Here is a 21,954-nt window from a genome sequence, read left to right as displayed (position 1 = left end):
ATTATTTAGAAGCTGAAAATCTACTAAATTTTCCTTTGCAGAAAAGTTTAAATTCAAGGTGAGCATTAAACTTTATAAAAAGCTCTGAGCTGAGCTTCCTCTGTTGTTTCTATACAATGTCACGAGTCCTTTTAGATGTTTAGGTTAAAACCAAGAAAAAAATGTACATTCATCACCCTCAAGGTATCTGAGACAAGACAGGGAACTGTGAAGACCCAATGTTTAGGCAGTGCTCAGCTCCAATGTAGGTCAAAGTCGAGATGTGGGTTAAAAAAAGAGTCAAATGATCTGCATGTTGGGGGGGGCAGAACAACAACATTTTCTGCATGTTGGGGGGCAGAAAATTTCCATATTGGAAACCAAGGAAAGTCACCGTGTCCCAGGTTCCTCCTGCTTTTTCTCAGGGTTTTATCTGTCTCTGCACTGTTAGTTTGTTCTCATGATTATCTCCTCTCCCAGCTGAGTATCTGAGGAGGAAGGAAAGGAGAAAAGAACTCTTTCTTCTTTTGCGTCTCTCATTGTCTTTGATTTCTTTCTCTCATTCTCTAGGTATTGTGGAGAAAGATTATTCTTTGATTTCCTGCAGTAGTTCTCCCCTTAGTGTGAGGGATCTCTGGCTCTGTCCCTATCCTGCCATGACAGCTTTGGGACTGGCTCCTGGTAAAGGTCCAGCAGGTCGTTCCTCAGACATGACAGACTATGGAGGGGAAAGGGGAATAAGGCCTATGTTGGCTTTAAGTATAAGTTCCCATAAAATCCCTTAAAAATTTTTCCCATGAAGTATTTGCTCCATTTTAGAAGCAAAGTCCTTTTTTTTTGACTTCTCAAAGCATTAGAAAATTTCTTTTCAGGTGCATGAGTAATGAGCTATAGGGTTTTTGGTCCCTCCAAGCTTTGGTATCAGTTTAAGACCTATTGTACTTGCTTTATAAAAAATTCAAGTTTACTGGAATTATTTTGAATTTTAGTGATTGTTACCTCCTGCCTTCATTATCATATATCATCATTGATATAATTATTATATCATTGATATAATTATTATTTATCATCATTGAAACAATTCTCTTTTAAGCTTCCAAAATAGTCTGATTATATCTGTTTTCATTTGCTGCACTACATCATGCACACAAACAAGGAAATGCTGAAAGAACAGCATTATGGTGGAAGCTCTTTTTCTGCAAAATCAGCACAAATGAGTGCCCTCATGAAGTGCCTGTCTGCTGATGCACACAGCATGGGGAACAGACAGGAGGAATTAGAAGTCTGCATGCAATTGCACAACTGCAGCCTCAGGATCACAAAAGTGGGCTGGGATGGCTCACAAAACTCAGCTGTCCCAGAAATTCCAGGGAATTACAGGCTGCTACTCCCAGGAATGTGATGGAGCAATGGGCACAAACTGAAATACAGGAAGTTTCACTGAACAATAAAGAAAGCACTCTTCTAGTATAAGAGTGGTCAGACACTGATGAAGCTTCCTACAGAGGATATGAGAAGTTCATCTTTGGAGACATTCCTGTCTCCACTTTGCTCTGGTGACCAGTTCTGAGCAGGGAGCTAAACTAGACAGTCCCCAAAAATGCATTCCTACCTCAGCTGGTCTGAAGGAGTTTGTGATTCTGTGGGCCATGGAAGAGGCAAATTTACAAGCAGAAGTAAATAGGACAGATGAACACCTTAGATTTTTTTTTTCCTCTAGTTGAAGGAAAAAAAAATAGAGAAAAAAAATAAGTTTCCCTGAGTGCTTCACAAAAAGCTTTAATCCTTCTCCATTTCCTAAATTGACATTCATTCATTCCATTCATTCTCTAAGTGCTGGAAAATGGGGCTTAAAACAGAAGTATAGGTTGAGAGATATAGCATGAGCACTGCTGCAATAATTGTACCTTACCATAAAAAGTGCCTTTATTTTCTGCATTTATTTTTTGTACCTTTGTTCTTATTTACTCGTGTCTAGCAGGGCTCCCTTGATGGCTGGAAGCCTCTGTAGCATATTGGGAAGGACATAAAATACCAAGTAACGCAGTCTTTGGGCTAATACATTTTCAAAAATGTTTCATGCCTCATTTCTCACGTAAATTCATAGGTTGCATTCAGCCTTCAACGTGTCATTCATATTCATGAAGGGAAAAGGCCACGGTTCATCACTTTCCTGCTGAGCTGCAGGCACTGCCAGGCTTGCCCCCTAGGAACTGCAGCAGCAGTGCCCCAAGGAAGGTGGATTCCCCTGGAGTTCCTCTCCTGAGGATGCTGTGACCAACAAATGGCTTATGGGCAGATGGTCAAAGTGTAAATAGTCTTGTCTTAGTTTTGAGGATGTCCCATTTTCTCCACATTGTTAATCCAGTTCAAACTCACACCCTTGGTGCTCAACATCCCAGGAAAAATGAGGTGAACTAAGCAAGACCCTTTTTAGAACTGCATGAGTGATGCTCCTCAGCTGGGGAGCTGCTGCTTCCCTGCCTTTCCTGTTCATTGAGCAAGGAAAGCCAAGATCTTGGATGGGATCCAAGAATCCCACACTATAATGCACACCTCTGCCATGGTGCTCCTTTCACTGTGATGTCTCCAAGACGTTACTGAGTCCCAGATAACTGAGGAAATCAAGACAGCTCAACACCAAAACAATTTCAATGGGTGGCAGCTGGTGTATGTCAGTCTTTTGCTTTCATATCCACACAGTACCAGCCTGAAAAACTGTTGAGGTTTTGTCTATATTTAATTACATGATTCTAATGATGCTTATTGATCTTATGTAAGTTGTAATTATTTTTTTTTGTATTATTTCTCTTACTGTCTAGGTGATAAACTATGAGCAATGGATCCCACCACGAGTTCACAGTCCAGGTGTGCCTGGTAACAGTGAAATGGTGAGTGGCCATGAAAATTGTGAATTTCTTTCACCAGCAGCTGGGAAGAACAGGCTGGTTTTTCCTGTGCTGTATGTTCTTTGTCCAAAAGCTGAAAGATCTTTATCCATATCCATGTTATTAATCGTGATATCTCTTTGTTTTCTGTAGAATACCTTACTATTGCTCTGCTATTAATCATTATATTTCTTTATCATTTAGAGAATATTGTATTATTGCTGTGATTCCCAAGACGGGATCTGCCTGTTATCTTAAGCTGCCTAGTTTGCTTTGCACTCATTTTAAGCCAGTTGGAGTACCAGACCAACATCATGGGAATATTTAAAGGTCAGATATATATGGGCAGGAGCACAGGAAAGTCTGCACAGTGCTTCTCTATACACTGGCTGACCATGGCTTTATCAACAGTTTTTAACAGAAAATTTATCCAAATTTGGTGTGTCTTACAGAACTCTTTTAAACAGGGCAAGAAGTTGTCCATCATCACACACTATTTTCATATTAATTATTTGCAGCCCTGTTATTACTGAAGCTTCTCAAACATTTTTAAGGTACCATAACAATTAGCACTGTGGACACAGTAAACACACACTAATATTTATCTTCTCACTATTACTCTGTACTCTGAATTTAAGTGCATTGGTAGTCATGATTAAATCATTGCACTTCTTTGTGGAAGGCAAAGCTGTTGAAGAAAAATCACGGAGATTAGACTGTGCCATGACTAAATTCTTTCTACTGAGAAGTGACATGCTGTGCAAGTAGTTTTATTGAAATTAATGCAGTTACACCCAGGAAAGAGAGTGCTCAACAGGGCTGAGATTGCAGGAATCTGACCAGCAGTGTTTCACACTTAGCTTCCAAATTGCTGTATTGCTGTCACCAGGTTAATCCTCATAACATCTCGCTGGGCAAAGATTTCTAAGGTATTTAAAATACCTTTGTAGAAACTGGAAACAGTTTATCAGACACAATTTGTCTTTCTTCTGTAATGCATTTCAGAATGGGTTTTTAAAACGTGTATTTTTTGTGCTTAAGTATTTCTGCACACTTTATGCAAATTATTTGCAACTAAAGGGCAGCCTGTGAATTATTTTTTTATACAATTCATTTTGATTTGTGAGGTGACATGATTTTTTCATCACTAAAGCCCATTAAGTAGGGAAATCAATAAAATTCTTAGTTCTTGTTCATGCGGGAATTCTTTCCTTATAGATAGCTTTGCTTATAGATTGGGGCAAAGCACAGTTCACCTGATTGTCTGGTTCCTACACCAAAGAATGTTTGGATAGGCAGATAAAAATCCATATTTTAATGCTAAGGTAAGCCAAAATAAAATACTGTAAATTTAAAGGCTGTCTCACCACCAGCTGATACTGCACGAGCTTTTTTCTCCATGAAAGGGAGTAACTGCATTTATTATTTAAGCACTTATGACTTTTCCCTAACAATGGACTCTATGAAATGAGTGCTTTTAAGGAAAAGAGGATTAGAGTTTGCCATTAATGAAATTATCTGAATAGATTATCTTCCATTTATCTTGATGTCTCCATGATGGAAATCCCAGAGCATAAATCAAAGTCATCATGTTGCTTTTGTGTCGTTACTTACAAGTGAACAAATTATTATTGCTACAAGAGATCTAATATGAGAGCAATATTAGCATTTTAAACCACTGTGATTTATTTTGCAAAGACATCTCACAGTGAGAGACTGAAAAATTGCACCTCAGTTTCTCTTGTTAGCTGAGGTAAAAATGCATTTCTGCTATCTTGAATTTGAGAAAGAAATCTACCAACAGGTGAAGGACAGAAAAAGCACAGCAGAACAGTTGGTGCTGATGAGCTGATGTCCACACTGTGCTCACAATCCTCTCTGTTGGACACCAACCAGAAGCTGGAGGTCATCAGCTGAACTTCTGGAAAGTGTCTTTTGTTTTAATTTTATCTGTAATGAGTTCAGGTTGTGGCACTTTGAGACCAAAGTGCAGCTTTCAAGGATAGCTGTGAAATTCACTGCAAAACTAAGGCACTAATGAAGCCATGACTTACAGGGGACACTGGAGACATGAAATGGTGTCAACTCTCTGGCTTCCTGATCTGCTGCTGTGGTGGATTCCCAGCTTCCAGAACACTGCAGATCTCATGAAATATAGCTTGCTGCTGAGAAGGAGGGAGTCTAAAGCCAAGTGCTATCCACTGTGGGAACTTTTGCATTATTGTGATTAAAGAAGGAGGACTCCTAGGGTCCTATCCTTCAGGAAAGAAGTCAGCATAGACTCCATCAGCATCAGTGTGATTTATATCACCCATGAGGGTAGCCCTGAAAGGTATATCGAGACACATAATAAAACAACAACAACAATAATAGTAATAATAAAAATTACGATTTCATATTATTATACTATTATTATTGTTGTTGTTGTTGTTTACATAACTAAGATTATTTTATCATAACAGTGCCTGAAAGAATAAAGCAGTTTCAGTTTTTTTGGGCTGTGTACATTATTTCACTTGATCCTGCTTGTATTCAGTAATGCTCAGGTATTCAAGAAAAGTAATGTGCAAACAGCAATATGAACACTGGCTTAAGCTTGATGTTTCTTGTCAGTTGCCTTTCTCCCTTTTTTTACCTATTAGTCTGAAGCAAGAGAAAGCCTGACTTTCAAAGCATCGTGTCAATGATCAGTTCTTTAAATCCAACAGTTTGTCATTCTCAAGATAAACACCATGTTACCCTTAGGTTTTACTTTCACAGTTTGAATGATTTTAATGTCTTTCTTGTTTTGTTTTGGGGGTTTTTTGTTTCTTTTTCTTTTTTGGCAGGGTACAGAACCAGACAATAAAGCTGAGTCCAGGGGAACATTAAAAAGATTGCAGAAATTGGTCCGAACAAAGAAAACAAGCACACAGAGCTTGGAGGATGTTAAGCACGTTCTGGTTCCCCTCAGTAAGTACAGCATCACATCAGCATTCTTCCCAACATTTGGCAAATGACACTGGATTGAGCATGACTGTAAACAACCCTGTCCTGGTCTGTCATTCACCACCCACAATTTCCAACCCCCAAGTGAGATGTTACTGTGATACCACTCCAGCTCTGACTTCCCCAGAGTGTGAAAACCTGTTTCCTGTCACTCTAGCTGGAGTTTTGTAACAGTAGATCTCGCAAGTGGGGATTTTAGGCAAATAGAATTGTATAACAGCAGGGTCTCCATGCTGGGGACACTTTGGGTTTTCTAGTTTTGTACACATTTCAGGTCAGAAAGGCAAAATTCACAAGTGGGAAGATAATTTCCAGTGCTAATCCGAAGGTCAGTAGCATCTGCGAGTACAGGAAGGTCTGAGATGTGATAAGCAAGTTGGTCTCTCACTATACCTGAGTGCCCAGGGCTATAATACACAGAAATTCTGAATTAATTCTGGCCTCAGCTGATTTTCTGGAGTCTCCTATGGATCTCTGGTCTGACTGTGCAACAGTTCCTCCTTTGAACTTGTTTTGTCAACATTATTTTAACAACGCACGCATTGGTTATACAATGCACTTGTTTATATGATTATTTATAATTCAGTATTAGCAAAATGAGTTTAAACTGTCTGCTGAACTACTGCTCCAGCCAAATCACTGCCTGCGCTGAAACACATGAGGAAATAAGGATTTTTGTAACACAACATATATACAAGGGGTGGGAGAGCTATTGTCCAGAAAGCTTCCTGAACTTTTCCAGCTCAACTCATGCTGTCTGAAACTATCAGCAATATGACATTCAGTTAGCAGATTTTCATGGGCAGAACTAATAAAATTTTCCACACCTTTGAGGGAACAAGACGAATATAGCAAATGGAGAATAAATTTCACTTTTGGCTCTGATGCCTGACCCAGTAAAAAATCCTTTCCATCTCCCTAATTACCATAATTATTTGGTTTTGGTTTTGTTAGGGCTTTGTTTGCTTGTTTGTTTGTGGGAGGTTTTTTTGTGTGCATGTGTGGGTTTTGGGTTTTTTTGTTTGTTTGTTTTGTTTGGGGTTTTTTTGTCCTTGACTTCTTCATTATATAGAGTGAAAGACAGCTATTAAGTTAAAAGATAAAATTGTGCTACTTTCTCTATGAATTGCAACATACTATAACAAGTATTTGCATTTTTAAAGATGCCTTAGAAGATGCTTATCTCTCTGAAGAGGATGAAGAAGCATTGACTTCTTGCATGAAGCTGACAAAGCCTCAGGAAAAGAAGACATGGAAAGATAACACAAGAAGAAAAGAAGAGCCTGAGACCAGGACAGATTTTATTTCTGCATCTCTGGGCCGCTCGTACACTTCCAGACTTAATAACTTAGGAACTATTTCAATTCATTCTGAAACAGAATTTCACTTGTGGAGTGACTGGAAGCCGTTTCCTGACAACCAGCTCTGTCCTTGTGACTTTTTAATTTCAAAAATAGAGGAATGGGAAAACTGTACTTGCTCTTCTCATCAGCCACATCTTACATATTCCCTAACAGATATGGATCTACAGTACTCCTGGGTAAGTGGAAGTGGTTTCTTTTGTGCTGATATGCATAAAAATTGGAAACTTTTTGCTCTGATTCAGCATTAAAGAGGTACTGTCATCTTCCATGTGGCTATGAAATGCTATAAACCAAATTTAGATTTCAGGTAAATGGATGTGAATGCATTGTTCAGGCTAACACCAGGGCTTCCTATAGCCCTGGGTAGTTCTTTTTTAACCATGCAAACATCAGCAGCTTAGAGATGGAAGGCTCTAGGCTATTCTGTTTCTCATCAGCACACTCATGTTTTTTGGGTTTTTTCATCTGTACTACACTCATCTTTCCAGGCTTAGAAAACTTTCTGGAAGTCTGGGCTAAGTCAGTAAGAGACAATGGAGCCAATGGACTTGGAGCAGGCTCCTAGAGGTCACTGCAGTGCTAGTAAAGGACACTAGAGTTATTTAGGCAAATGTCAGAGGTTGCAGAGGTATCTGTGTTTCTATCTTCTTGGTCAGCTTAGCTGGTGGAGCCTATTTTTTGCAATTACCCGTGTGGCAGCAAGAACATTCTAGAGACAGAAACAAAGAAGCAGAGTTTAACCTTGTTCTGAAATTATCTTCCTGGACAGATCTCTTGAGGAGGTTTTTGTGGTTTAATTGCAGGCTTTTTTAAAAAGGGATATTCAAAACTAGAAGTGGAAAACCAAGAGAAACTATTTTTGGTGAGATATACAAAATAGAGGCATTACAACAAGGATTTTCTCCCTCTCCTCACTGGGCACATCAGATCTTCTGGCACTCCACAGAGTGGTGAGCACATGCAGGGTGACTGGTACAGTGGAATACATCAGGGAAGCAGTAAAAAGCAGCCAGTTTTCCCTTTCTGCCTGTCCCCTCTGCAGTGCTCCAGGGACAGAGCTGTCTCACTGTGGAATAGGACCATCTCCCAGGAAAGTACAGCCAAGCCACAGGAGGTGAGACACCTGCTGAAACCTGAGCCAGCTGAGTGTTCAAATGTGGGGCTGAGCAATCCCAGCCTGAGATCAGAGAGTGTCCTGCTGAGAGCAGCATGATCTCAGTGCCCATACAGCATTAGAGAGGTAATAGATGGGAGTCTGTACAGCAGCCATATTTCTGAATTCATGGAGGAGGTAATTCAGCTCCTTTCCAATGACACAGTGACTGACATAGCAGGCAGGACTTGAAATGTGGGATTTATCTAGCTGTAGATTTTCCTGGGATTTGATGTAGAAAACAGAGTCTGAAACTTTGACTAGTGGATAATTAGAAAAAGAAAGGAAGGAAAATACCATAAAAAAAGCTGAGGGAGATGCATCAGAGGAACCCTGGACAGCCTCAGCCCTGCACACTCCCAGGGAGAGCTCCTGCAGCCAGATCTGTGGGACAGAGAGTTGGCAGAAATGGGCTGGGAGCTGTGAACAAAGGCTGTGGTCTGTCAGAGGAGTCCCCCTGCATGCCAGGAAACAGGAGCCTCTGCAGAAAGTGAATTGTGTCAGGATGCTGGCCTCCATCTTCTGCCTGGCTCCTTTATGCAAGCAGCTGTCAGCATCCCAAGCAAAGGCTCAAGTCCCAGGTAAAAACAGTAATAGAGATGTTGGTCAGATTGATGAGGACATAAGTGTCAATTGAAATAATTTTATTTCATTTTGTCACAAACAGGCTGTTAATGTTCCCTACCCTGGTGAGATTTGTCCTACCCATGTTACTATTAAGTGCCAGCAAGGGGTTTAGTGCTTTTTTTTCCTGAATTGTTTATTTTGCCATCTGCCTTCCTGACGGGCTCTCTGACTTTAATGTATCTCTGTGGGCTTAGTGCCTTTAGATTTAGGTTACAGCCAATGGCAAGACATCTCATTCTTTGCATCTGCATTCTACCAACTGGCTCAGTTGAAGATTACAAAGGCTGGATATTCAGTTTTGCTGTTTAAGGACCAAAAAGCGGACACTGGTGGTTTTGCTATGAGAGGATCAGACAGAAGGGGGGGGGGGGGGAGGTGCAGATGTTCTTTCTGATGTTGATTTACTTATTAGAGTAAAAGTAATATATTCCATAATACTCTTCCCTATTCTGTGGGAAGGAAGGTATGGTTGCATTTCCTTGGCTTGGTAACTCCTCTGTTGTGTCTGCTGCAGCAAGTTGTGGAGGAGTTAGCTAGATATGAACTATCAAAATGCTTCTGAGACTAAAGTGGTAGATGCAAGACAAAGGTCCAAGACTCTGCTATTCCATCAGCAAACTGCTGCTGATCTGGCTTGAGGGACAGACAAATATTTAGATCAGACAAATATTATCCAGACATAGCCATGCACACAAAGCTGATCAGGCCTGGCCTTTATTAAAGCTTGCATGGCAGACAGTGAATTAAGCAGTGCTCTCCTGTAATCACAAGGAAAAACCTGGATCTCTCCATGACAGATTGCTGTTTAGAGAGACAAAATATGAATAATCCTAACTCCCTTCCTCCAATTTCTTCCCTCGATACCTTTCTTCCCTTGACTCCTTCCTTTCTTCTGCCCCAGCACTTTTCACAGCTTCCCTTATGATGCTTCATATTGCCAGTTTTTATCACCTAAACCAGTAAAAATGCTGACAGAGGTCATCTAGACAAGGACTGTGAGAACATACTCCAAAAACCATATCCATCTTCAGCTCCATCAGGCTCCTCCTGCCACTCTTCTCCAGCCTCCCCCATTTAATCCCTCAGTAACCACCTGCATTAGCTGGACAGCCTCTGGCACAGGGATATTGCTGACTACCCACATTTCACCCATCCTGCCATGGTGCACCCATTAGATTCTTTGTGCAGAGTTAACTTAACCACAGGTCTTTTTTATATACATATATATATATTTTATAATTCAGCTTTTTAAAATATAATTAGTGGCTGGCCAAAATTTTGCTAGGGGCAACATAAAGCATTGCTTTTTTTGGTGTGTCAAGCTTGCCATGTGAAATTATTTTTACTGGTATTCTTTCCCGAGGACATGTAACTTATAAATACTTCTTCCTTAGAAAGTGGAAGAGTGTATTTTAAAAAATTTTTCTAAGGGAGAAAAAAAAGAAAAATATTCTTGTATGCTTGGATAAAGTAACTACTATGCTGCGTATTTTTCTATTATCACAAAGAATATTGGGGCTATCTGGGCTGATGTTTGTGATGTTATGAATCAGCTTAAAAGCAGGCAGAGAGGCAGAGGATGGAATAAAAGATTGTCCAGACACCACTTTAACAACCACTTGACCCTAATGGGAAAGGTTATTGGATTTTTATATTTCTTTTTATTCCTCAGGCTTAGCCCTGCAGAAAACAGTTAAGCTGTCTGTCTCAGACTATTTTTTTCTCTTTTTTTTTTGTGTTTACTAAAAGCTGTCCTTCTGTCATTTGTATGCTAAGATACTCAGTACCCCAACAAAGTAGTATACTTAGAAGTGCCGTGTCCATATGACTTTTATAGAAGCTCTTTCAGCCTTCTGTTGCTTTTTCTCAATCTGTGCAATTGCATAAGACTTTTTCAACCTCACGAGGCAGGAAAAATCCACAATCAGAAGGCTGTAAACTACAGGAGCTTGCTAGGCTTCAATGGACCTGAAAGGCACAGTGGAGCACAGTGAGGTCCTCTTCACAAAAGGGTTCCCAGACTATCCTGGACAGCCTGGGACAAAGAGAGGAAAAGCAGATGAATCCTTTTCTCTGTCACTGGCTGAGCCATCCACTCTCCCAATATCTGTGAAACATTGAAGATGCATTTGTAGAATCACACAGGCCTCCTTTACAGGAAAAGGAGAGGAGACAACATCCTCTGTTGGGGACAAATCAGCAGAGAGTTACTGGAAGTGGGTTTCTCTTCTTCACACCTCTTAGCAGCATGGTTAGGTTTTACAGAAGAAGGATTTAGTCATTGATACCATAAGAATATTTCTTTGGTGCAACCTGTGTTTGGCATTCAGTGAGAATGAAGTATGAGGGACATTCCCCAAGACTAAAAAGACCTGGCATTTTGATGAGGAGGCAGAAAAAAAATCTAAAGGTACTGAAGATACATTTTCTCTCCCATTTTTAGGTTAAGAGCAGATTAGAAATCTTTGAAAGATTGGATTCTCTCCGATATGAATGTGTTGCGTTGTGGTGGAATGAACAATAAGTTTGGGGAAACTGCAAAAGACTTTATGCCAATTTCTGTGTTCATTCTCTCCATGTTCCTCTCAGGAAAGTGTTGTGATCTGATCAGGATTATGTTTTCCCTGCTGTTACTGGCCATGGTTCTCTCCCATCAGTGACCTTGTGGCTTTTTCCTTCTCTCCTGGTCTGGCTGCTTCCTAGTCAGACAAGCCATTTCCCAGCATCTCCCTTTCACCCCTAGGAGACATGGCTACTTTGACACTCATTTTTTTGATGAAGAAACACTCCAATTGTCAATCCTGGTTTGCACATTTCCTTACTCCAACTTTTCCTGACACATTGTGCATAAGTTCTGGCTGCTGGTTGCCCCATCACAGCCTTTCTTCCTTGCTGTGGCTGCTCTTACCCTGCCCTCTGCACCTCCTCTGATCATTTTGGTTCTCAAAAACGTGCTGCATACTGCCTGGAGGTTTATGCAGGTGTGGGGTACTGTGATTCCAGGGACTGATCTCTGCTCCCTGGACTGGTGGAGTGGGGAGGAAGGGTACAGACAGCTGGTAATGAACAAACAGGGCAGAGTGTTCTTCTCCAGCAAAATGTGCTCCAAAGCTCAAAGTTGTATTTGCACTGCCCAGAGAATTGCTGTGGGAAGATTTCTGCTCCATTTCAGCCAGCAGTTTCTGCTGCACACCAGAATGCTGTAGGCTTTAATGGACTTTCTGACTGCTCAATTTTCTTAAGCAATTTGACTGTTTTCTGCAGTTTTTCCTTTCTTCAGCTAATGTCTTTCTGTTGAGAGACACCTGAACATGCCTTAGAAGAGCTTTCTCAATTGCATTTTGAATCCTCATTTGGCACAAATATAGCACTAAAAAGAATGCCTGGAAATCCCCAAATTGCTTTTCTGAGACACCAATTTTCAGCTGCTCTGGTCACTCTGGCTGCTTTACTGTCAGTAATAAGTGGTCCTTTTAAAAGCTATGGCTCCTGTTCCTATTTCAGTGACAAAGTAGGAAGCCAGATCCAAGTATAAATCTATTTTCTATGGGTGTTAGAGTGTCCTGCTCAGCTGTAGCCAAGGTGAGGCCCCAAGTTTTTGCCCAGACAAGAGATAAAGGGCAGCTGGAAAGAGGCAGTGAACAAAACCAATCAAGACCATGATATGCATGTTCAGGTGACAAGCTGTGGCTAAGACATGAAAACAGGATTTGTTTTCTAAGATATGAAACTGTCCCCAGCTGCTTCTCTTTCATCTTGTCATATCTTCATTTACAAGACCCTCAAGAGGTTTCCTGTTGCTTTTTATAACATTCTGGCTAATTTCAGTGCTCTCCCCACTGTTCCACCAGCTCAGCCCTTCTCCCTCTGCATTCAGCACCTCTCTTCCAAGGTAAAGAGACACCTAGAAACACCCCTATGCTCCCCAGATTGCAGACATGAGATATACAGGAACTGATAGACAAAAAGGAACAGTGCTACAAAGGCACTCCTCTTCTCCCCCAGTTCCAGAACTTTGAAAACTTATTTTGAATTTTAAGATTTGTGAGAAGGTACGGATTGTGATTTATTCAAATGTATTATAGTAAAGTGCTGGTGACATTTGAATGGCTTTGTTTTTTAAACTGATGAAAAGACAAGAGCCACAACTAAAGTTTCAGTGTTTATTTTTCCTGGAAATGTGAAGAAAAATATGGATTCAGAATAAAACTACATAAATACTAGTGAACTTAGGAGCACTTATTTTCTTAATGCTTTGGAATCTATAGAGTTTTACTTTTTCTACTTTCACAAAAACCTTTATTCAAGAAACAGTTACAGCAACAAGTTGGTAAACATTACAGGGCCTGCTTCAGTTAAATACAAAAAGTGAGAGAAAATCACCTCTTAAAGTGCAAGGTTTCTCACAAGCTTTGTTCTTGGAAGACAGCAAACTGGGAGGGTGTTTCCAGCATCTCTAAAGATGCACCATTCACTGTGCTGATAGCAAATATCTGTCTGCACCATTCCACTTCCTACAGTGATTTTTGCTATTTCTTGCATAGGAATGTGAAAATTTTGGTGTCCTCATCTGTATGTCTTTGACCATGCAGTCTTAAAGCAGGTTTTAAAAAATGTGAAAAATCTGATGCTGTTATTCTTCACTATGGTAACTCTTGCCCTATTTTTTATTTTTAATACCTGACTGGAATTTTCATAGCTATATAGGGAATGATATCATACTTTCTATTAATCTTAAAGGCATGTATACCTAACTCTACCAAAAAGCTTCCCAAACTTTTTCTGCCACAAACTTCTGGGCTGTTTTGTGAAGTTGGATTGCTAGTACTTGCTAGTAAATATGAGGCAGAATGATAATGAAGTGGATTTATTCGCACTAAAAGATAGTTTAGAGTACCACAACATTTTTAATATTGTTGCAGATAACTGCAGAAGAGTATTATTATTCACCTCAGCAGATTTCATAGGTTTGCTTCTGCAATAGCTGCTAGGTCCTGCAGAGCTACAGCTAGAGAGAGAAATGAAAGATTTTGGATTACTGTCATGAATGTAGTACGAAAGGCAAAGTGATCATTGAAATTGCAGGGAAAACTGTGCATTTCCCAGACTTATTCTATGTAAATGGCATATGACTTCTCAATAGAAAGAGTGCTACCTGCTTCATGAAACATGATTAAGAGTCAAAATATAATTAAGCTAAGTGGAGTTGTTGGTAACAAACTGTCTAGTAAAAGGATGACTTCCTGCTAGCCTACTTTAGAATTGCCAAAATGATGCACTTTTGCATGCTGAAGGAAATAGATTGCATTGCCTGTCTGCTGCTTCATTTACCTAGTCTCTGACAATATCATCCTTATGTGGATCTGCTATCAGTCCAGTATAGAAGACATTCTTCTTGTTGTTTTTAAGGCTATAATTTCTTCCCATAACCATACAAAGCAAAAAAAAAAAAAAAAAAAAGAAAAAGAAAAATACACATTACCACATTACTTTGCTTGATCAGTGCTCCTGCTGAATGAATCAGCTACTCCAGGCTGTGTTTTCATGCTGTGTTGTGCTAATGTATTAGCTCCTGATGCTGGCAGGGATACCTTGACCAATTAAACCATCAGGCAACTTTTACAATCTTTACAGTGCAGTTTATCTCCTCAGACAAAGTAATGCAGCTTCACTTCTGTGTAGATTGACTTTTGAAACATATATATTTTCTAGATCTCGTGCTTGTTGAGTTGGTGACAAGCTTCCCATTTGTAGCTAAAATGTTTAATCTTCATTGTGCTTGCAGTAGCTCAGTGTGCTCATCTTCATGCAGGAGAAGGAGCAAAGTTAGCTTCAGATTTCCTCAGAATCCCTGATGAAACTAAAATGAAAGTGCTAATTAGGTAAGGATTTTGAGGCTTTGGTAAGGAAGCCATTGCTGAAGATGCCTCAAGGATCCTCACTAACCTTAAGTTACAGGAATAGCTAAGTGGTGGCTGGCAGTGTACCCACAGTGCCTGATACTCCTTGTCTTCTCCTCTTGCTGACTCAAATGGCTCTTCTTTTGAGGACATCAATTTTCTGGAAGCTCTGAGATGGCTCAGAACCTGGCTGGGTTTTCTTGCTTCTTTTGTGAGTTAAGATTAAGCTTGTTATTCTCTTTGATAAGTCATTTTTGTACAATTTAAAATAATTTAATTATAAGGCTTTCACAAATCAGAAGAAATTAGTTCTGTTTACATCTCCCTCACAGAGAAGTGAAGGGAAAGCCACATGATATCAGTGCTCAGCAATGGCACAAATGGAAGAGTGAGGATTTTCAAAGCCAGAAAGGTTTTCCAGGGCTGCAGCATTATTATAATGAATGTGTTTTAAAGCCCTTTAAAAGAAGCCCTTCTGTTGTGACATTCTCCAAAAGCAGGGCATGTCTTGCATAATTCCAAACTTGTTTTTAGAAACTGAAATTTTAATGTGAAAACTGTGTGTTCATCCAGCTTGGAAAAAATACTTGTGGGTGAAATGAACAAGAATAGGACCTGAAAAATAAGACTGGAAATGAAGCAATGAACACAGAGTGGACACACCTGTAATTCTGCTATTTAAATACTCTCAGATGTATGGACAGATCATTGGAAGACAAAGATCAGGGCTTTTCAGAAAAAAATGGACAGTGATTTGTATCTGAGTGTTCACTTTTATTTTGAAAGGAATTCACCTCTGGTAATGAAATTTCTGGACCGTTTTTCTGCAGACATTTAATTGATTGCAGAAGTTCACCTTCTCTAATACATAAGGAAAGCAAATTGGAAACTTGAACATAACAATTCTTGCTGGAAGTGCTTACACTCCAATACATCTGAAAAAATCTGGCTGAATAATTTTTGCAGAAGAACCAAATTAATTAGGTTAAATGACGTGAAACTTCTTGTTCACTTCTACTTACAACTTACCTTTGATAGCATAGCACAAGAAATGATGACGAACAGTGTGTGGGAAGTAGGAAAATCAGGAGTTCAGATAGTTTAAGATCATGAGACAGAAACTTTTGCAGCTATCTTGAGGGTTTCTATATTTAGTTCTAGATTGTGTAAGTGTTTTAATACCTAGATTTCCTGCTTCACATTTATGCTTCAACATAATTCCCCTAAGAATTATAACAGGATAGTATTCAGATTTTCCAGTCTGAAAGACTGAAATCAAACTCCCCAAACTTTGCTCAAATACTCTATATTTGCTCAAATTTTCTGCACACCTAACCCCAGGGTCACACCCTGAGAATTACATGCAGTCAATGATCAATTGCAAAGTAAATAACTTTTAACACAGTTCTCCCCTGAACTGGAAGGCCAAAATAAATTCTTACTCCACTTCCTTATAGCAGCATAGGTTATTTAAACTAATGATTCATGATCCAGTGATTAAGGCTGTAGATAATGCAGATTCAACTCCCTGCACTACTACAGACCTCTTGTGTGAAATTAGACAAATCTCTTCACTTGTCTGCCTCAGGCTTCATTTGCAAAATGGGGATGGTGTGTTCCTGAACACATCAATTGGTTGTGCATAAGCAAGGATACATATTCCAGCCTGTGCCCCAGAAGGGCAGCAGTTCAAACACTTTATTTGCAGGGCCTGGCACTGTCATTCAGATTCATAGTTTGCGCTTAATTAGACAGACATTCAGTAGAGAAAATGTGGTAAATGTTAAAGCTGTCTGATTAAAACTGCACCATGACACACACACGTGTAGGGGTGAGAATCAGGTATCACAGATAGCAATGATTCTGCCCTTCCTTGGCTTCAAAAGTTTGTTTTCTTCCTCTAATGGGTTTGGGTGTGTATTGTACATAAAGGTGCTGATTTACAGGTATTTAGGTATTATTCTTTCCATCTCTAGGGGTGTCTCAACCCAAAGATATTTCAAAGGTTCTTGGGAACTTTCTCCTCACAAACCAGAGTAGCATAATATCAATGTTTCTCTCCACCAGTTTCTACATAAGTTAAAAAAAACCCAAAAAACCCTTGTAAACTAGAAGGACTAAATCCAGCTTTCAGAGTTTCCTCCTGGAGTGAGGATCCCCTCCAGTTTGCTGTCTGTAGCTCAGTAGAACATTTAGCAGATTATGGAGCTGTTTGCAGGAAAAGTTTTTCTGTCTTTTCATCAGCTTCTGCTTTCTGTGGCAGCAGTAAGGCAAAGGAAACAGAAACCATACAAAATAATACCTGTAATAGAAGAAAAAAGTAGTACATAAATGAGAATAGATGGTAAAAGAAGGTTCTCTGGAGAAGAGGTATGCAAAGTGAGACAAAAGCTGTGGGAAGTGAGAGGGGAAGGAGTCGGATAATGGAAAAAGGTAAAGATTGATGGAAGGAATATGGAAGAAAAAGGAGAAGTTTGTGAAGAGGCAAAGCATTACTTTGTACAAAGCACAGCTTTGGAGGCAGCTTTCCCTTTCCATTCCCTTGTCTCCCCAAAGACAAGTTACTGATACATAAGTAATTACCTTAAACATACTGAGCACTGTGACTGTCCCTGTGAGTGCCTTTAGCCTACAGCCTGAGATAAAGCATGTTATCTAAAACCCTTAATGAAATAAATTTATGTGCCTGTGCTTCACTTCATCTGGTTGATGGGCTAAGAGCAAGCCCCCACCCTGCTAGAGAGGCTCAGCTGACCTGAGGCAGCTTAGCCAGTTGTGACCATGCAGCCACAGCCTGAAGCATCCCATGAAATCCTGAGTGGGGCAAGAGGAGCAGTGGCCATGACCAGCACAGGGTGCAGCAATCACCTTGCCAGTCCTCAGTGCCAAAATCCAGCAGGAAAAACCATGTCCTCTCCTTGGTCAGGGAGCCCAGCATGGCTGTATCTTTCCCACCCCCCCTCACTCCTGCCTTGGAGCAAGCAGCTGAGGGATCCAGGTAACCTCCTACACCTGCCAGACCAGCACAGAGCATGAGCCAGGCTGCCCTACACTGAGGTTCACACCTGGAAGTAAGAGAAAATCAGCTCTCAGGTCTCATTCCCAGTGTGTGTGATTTGGCAGGTCTGCTGATGGAGTTATTCTGACCCACTTCCTGCCACATTTTGAAGGTATTGCCATTAATGTTAGCACCTGGATTAAGTTTTGCTATAGAAGCCCACAGCTCTGGTACAGAGCATTGATAGGAGAGGAGGGAAAGGATGATGAAGGTTGCAGATGATCACCCTTTCTCTTTGTGTCTCTGCTGGCTATCAGTCAGGTATCATATCATTTAAACAGGTAGAAATAGATTTTTAAAACTAATTACAAATAAAACTCTCTTGTCACTCTCTATCACTTCCAAATTATGATTTTCACTCACTTTAAACCATGTTAAAGGAGAAAGGGAGAACAACATTTTCCTCTAGAATCAGTATGAAATTCAAGCCCTGGAATGGATGTGCAGTGTGCTGTGTTATTCCTTTTTCTGTTAGCCTTTGCACAGCAGTCCTTACACTGTGATGGCACAGCAATGTGACACTCTGACACCAGTGAAGAAATTCAGCAGGAGATGTTTACTGGGAAAAGATGGTTTCAACTGCAGAGTGTTGTGACAGCAGGCTGGCATTAGAGTTAATCAGAATTTACTTCTGTTGATCTTGATTCTAATCAGAGATAGGCTGGCAGACGTCATGTACATACCTTGAAAAAATCCCCTGCTGCACTGTCAGTGCTCCTGTGTTAAGCTGGTCTTCTAAATACCAAATGAAGCATGTCATGTTTTGTGTATGAGATTAAAACAGAGAGCCTAAATTTATTTTTATATCAGTTTCCTTTATTGAAGATCTCACATCTGAGCTTTTTAAACAGATGTACAACCATCACTATTTATGTGTAAATGCATTTCTGGGAGGCTGAACTTCAGCTGGATGACTATAAGGCAAGTCATCCAAACCTGCAAATTCCATGGGATAAAATGCCCTTGTAGCTGATTAGTAATCACAGCATTCACCAACAGAATCCACTGAGATGTTCTAGGTATGAGCACTGCAGTGTGTTTTAGCATTGATTTTAACATTCACTCTGAAACACTGTGGTGCTCCCCTGCACGTCTGAACTCACAGCAGCAGCATCCTGCCCGTTGCTTTGTGCTGTTCATCACAAACTGGAAAGTGCTCTCTGCTTGCAGAGCACAGGAATTGTACAGGAAAACCACCAGTGACGCACATGGCTGCAGCAGGCTCTACACAGATGTTTGATAAATCTGTGGCTTCTGCTTTACCACACATCAACCTTGCTGACTTCTGTTTTCTCAATGTGAGCACCTAGAAGGAATAGACACAACTTTGACTCTTGCTCTTCAAGCTAATAGGAAAGGGATTTGTTCAATAGGTGAAAGCCAATCTCCTTGAGAATCCTTATGTCACAGTAGTATAGATTTTTATTAGTGTTAGGCTAACCTGACACAGTGTAGGTATGACTGATCTGTTCATCTACTGCTAATGCAAGGGAGTGTGTTGGGATCAAAGCTTGAGATAAGTTCCTGGTACTTCAATTTCCCTTCAGGCCAGGTGGTGTTGGGAACATGCCAAGGACACAGTCTGAGGGCCTGGCAATTAGACACTTTTTCTTACTCACAGAGCATCAGCCACTCTTTTGGACCAGACACCTCTTTAAACTCTGGTAGTGGTGTTCTATAGCCTGTCCCTGCCATAATTCTTCATGACTCCATTGACCTTAAAGGCAAAGGGTTTGCATAAAAGAAGGAAGAATCACAGTAACATTTTTTTAAGGAAGAGAAGGAAGCCCAGTAGTCTGGGAGGCCAAAATCCCATTTCCTGGGACCTGGCATGATTAGGGTATTCCTGCTGTTCTGCACCCTGGTGTGGTTGCTCAATCAAGCTTTGACTCCCACTCTTCGTGATGTCTTATGCCTTTTCATTTTATGTATGTCATTAAAAATCCACCCAATGTAAACGATTTACCAAAAATTAAGTTTTTGAAGCAAAAATTTTTGGTTTTGAAGCAAAAATTAAGTTTTTGAATTTAGGTGTTAGTTATTCCCTTGGCTGCATGGCCAGGTTTCATAAGTATTATACTTGGTATGGGATAGGAGTCTTCTTGATATTGGGTCAACACAGCCACAAATCAAAACTGTAAGCTTAAAATACTATTTAATCATGTCCTGTCTCTCTAAGACTCTGAGGTTCTGAAGCTTCTCCATTTTCTGTTCCTGATGAGAAAAGTACATGGGAGCCTATTCAATAGGAAATCATGCACCTTGTTGTGTGAAGTCCCTAAATATTTTGGACCAATTTTCAATACTAAGTTCTGGATGAGGAGCATGTGGGAGTCTCAAAGATGGGACTTTAGGCATCCAGTTCCATTCCCCAGCAATCCAGTGGAAAATCACAGCCTCGATCTTTGGAGTTAAAATAAAAGTGAGTATGTTGTTTAAATACTTACAGCCCAGCCCTCAGCCTCTGTCTTCTTTCATGGTTTATCAGTGGAGAGAGGGCTTGATTTCACTTTTCGCAATTTTTCCTTTTAGTTTCTGAAGAGTCTTTGCTGTGGTAGTTTATGGAGAGAGCTCTGCTGAGGAATAGCAGTGACTGTAGCTGTGGCTGGCTCAAATCAGACCGGGAGAGGGAAGTATCTAGCTAAATTCTGGCCCATAATTAATACATTTGAGGAAATTGCGTTCTGCTCATGAACATTCCTTGAGGAAATAAAGATTAAATTTGTTGAGTAAATTATTCACTGCAAATTATTCACTTGCTATTCTGAGATTCCTGCAATATCTAAGTGACTTAGATGGCACAGGGAGATGCACGGCCATAAAATTACAGGCTGAAGGCAGGATTCCTTTCTTGTTCTGAATATGTCTTCTTTTAATTAAAAGAAACAGGCTAAGGGTGTTGTATTGCACTAAATAGTTTATTTAGTTCTTGTCTGCAGAAGACACTCTGGGCTTGTTTACTAGTACTTGTTTACTATTAGGGAAAGCAATGTAGAGCCCCAAGGCATCTTTGAGCCTCCAGTTGAACTTGGACTGGTTTTGTCTGATGGACAATGAGCAAGGAGTTGCTAATACAGAAAAAAATCTCATTTCATTTGCTTTTTGACAGGTGGCCAGAGTGCTAAACCCTTCAGCCTACTTAACGCCCTACTTTCTGGTTTTATCAGAATAATCAAGTATTGAAAGGATGAGTTTACTCTTGCAGTTTAGTGTGGAAGTGATCTCTCCTCTCAGGGAAGGTAACTGGATGGAGCCCCTGAGGGAATATGATACCATGTGGGAGGGAGGCACATAAAGCTCTTGAACATCCAGGACCATTCATCACGGTCCATTCATTAAAAGTGAGTAATGATAATAATAAGCTGTAAAGGATGTTGCCTTTTATAAATATAATGACAGTGAGAATCATTCTCATGGGGTCATCCTAATTATTTTTAAGTGGATAGCCTTTCTGCCTGTAAGACTTTCCAGATAAAAGAGTGACATTGCCTGGTTGTTTCAGGATAGAGGAGTCAGTCCAAGCCCCATAAAAATTACCTGAAAAATTCCTATTGATTTCACTGGGATTTGGATCAGATTCAAAGTCCAGCAAGGAAATGGAATAAGTTACAGGCAGTCATGTCAAAGAGAATACTAAATATAAGAATTTTTCTTTAAATATTACACAGGTACTCATTCCCCTTTGAAAAATTAGCTTCAAATACAGAGGATATAAGCACAAAGCTTATTATTAATTTTTAATTCAGAAGAGCTCCTTTTGAAACCTAATTGTTAACTAATTTAAATGAACTTAATGTTATATATGTTTGATTTTCTTCCCTTTGTTACTTTTTAAAACTGGTGGGTCAACCTTCCAAGGGCAAGAACATAATCAGGTCAGCCTTCAAGCTGCTATAATTTTTCTGATATGTGGATGAGGAAAGGAAATAGATATGGGTGGGTACTATATCTCTTGAAATAGCCTCTTTCTTCCTGTTTAACAATAAATATTCTACAG

At 40.0% G+C, this 21,954-nt stretch overlaps 1 protein-coding gene across 1 annotated transcript in view; it reads left to right on the top strand.

The window, feature by feature from the left end:
• The first annotated feature begins 7,326 nt into the window (after positions 1-7,326).
• Positions 7,327-21,954, top strand: part of SAMSN1 (SAM domain, SH3 domain and nuclear localization signals 1) — a 49,838-nt gene continuing 35,210 nt past the window's right edge. Inside the window, exon 1 of the mRNA XM_054270450.1 lies at positions 7,327-7,395. Coding sequence (XP_054126425.1) covers positions 7,375-7,395 — 21 coding nt within the window. The 5' untranslated portion in view covers positions 7,327-7,374. The remainder of the gene's footprint in view (positions 7,396-21,954) is intronic.

Source organism: Melozone crissalis, unplaced genomic scaffold (genome assembly GCF_028551555.1).
Source record: "Melozone crissalis strain CALT ecotype California unplaced genomic scaffold, PUWL_Pcris_2 ptg000009l_1, whole genome shotgun sequence".
NCBI classification, from domain to species: Eukaryota; Metazoa; Chordata; class Aves; order Passeriformes; family Passerellidae; genus Melozone; species Melozone crissalis.
This window is presented reverse-complemented; position numbering and strand designations above follow the sequence as displayed.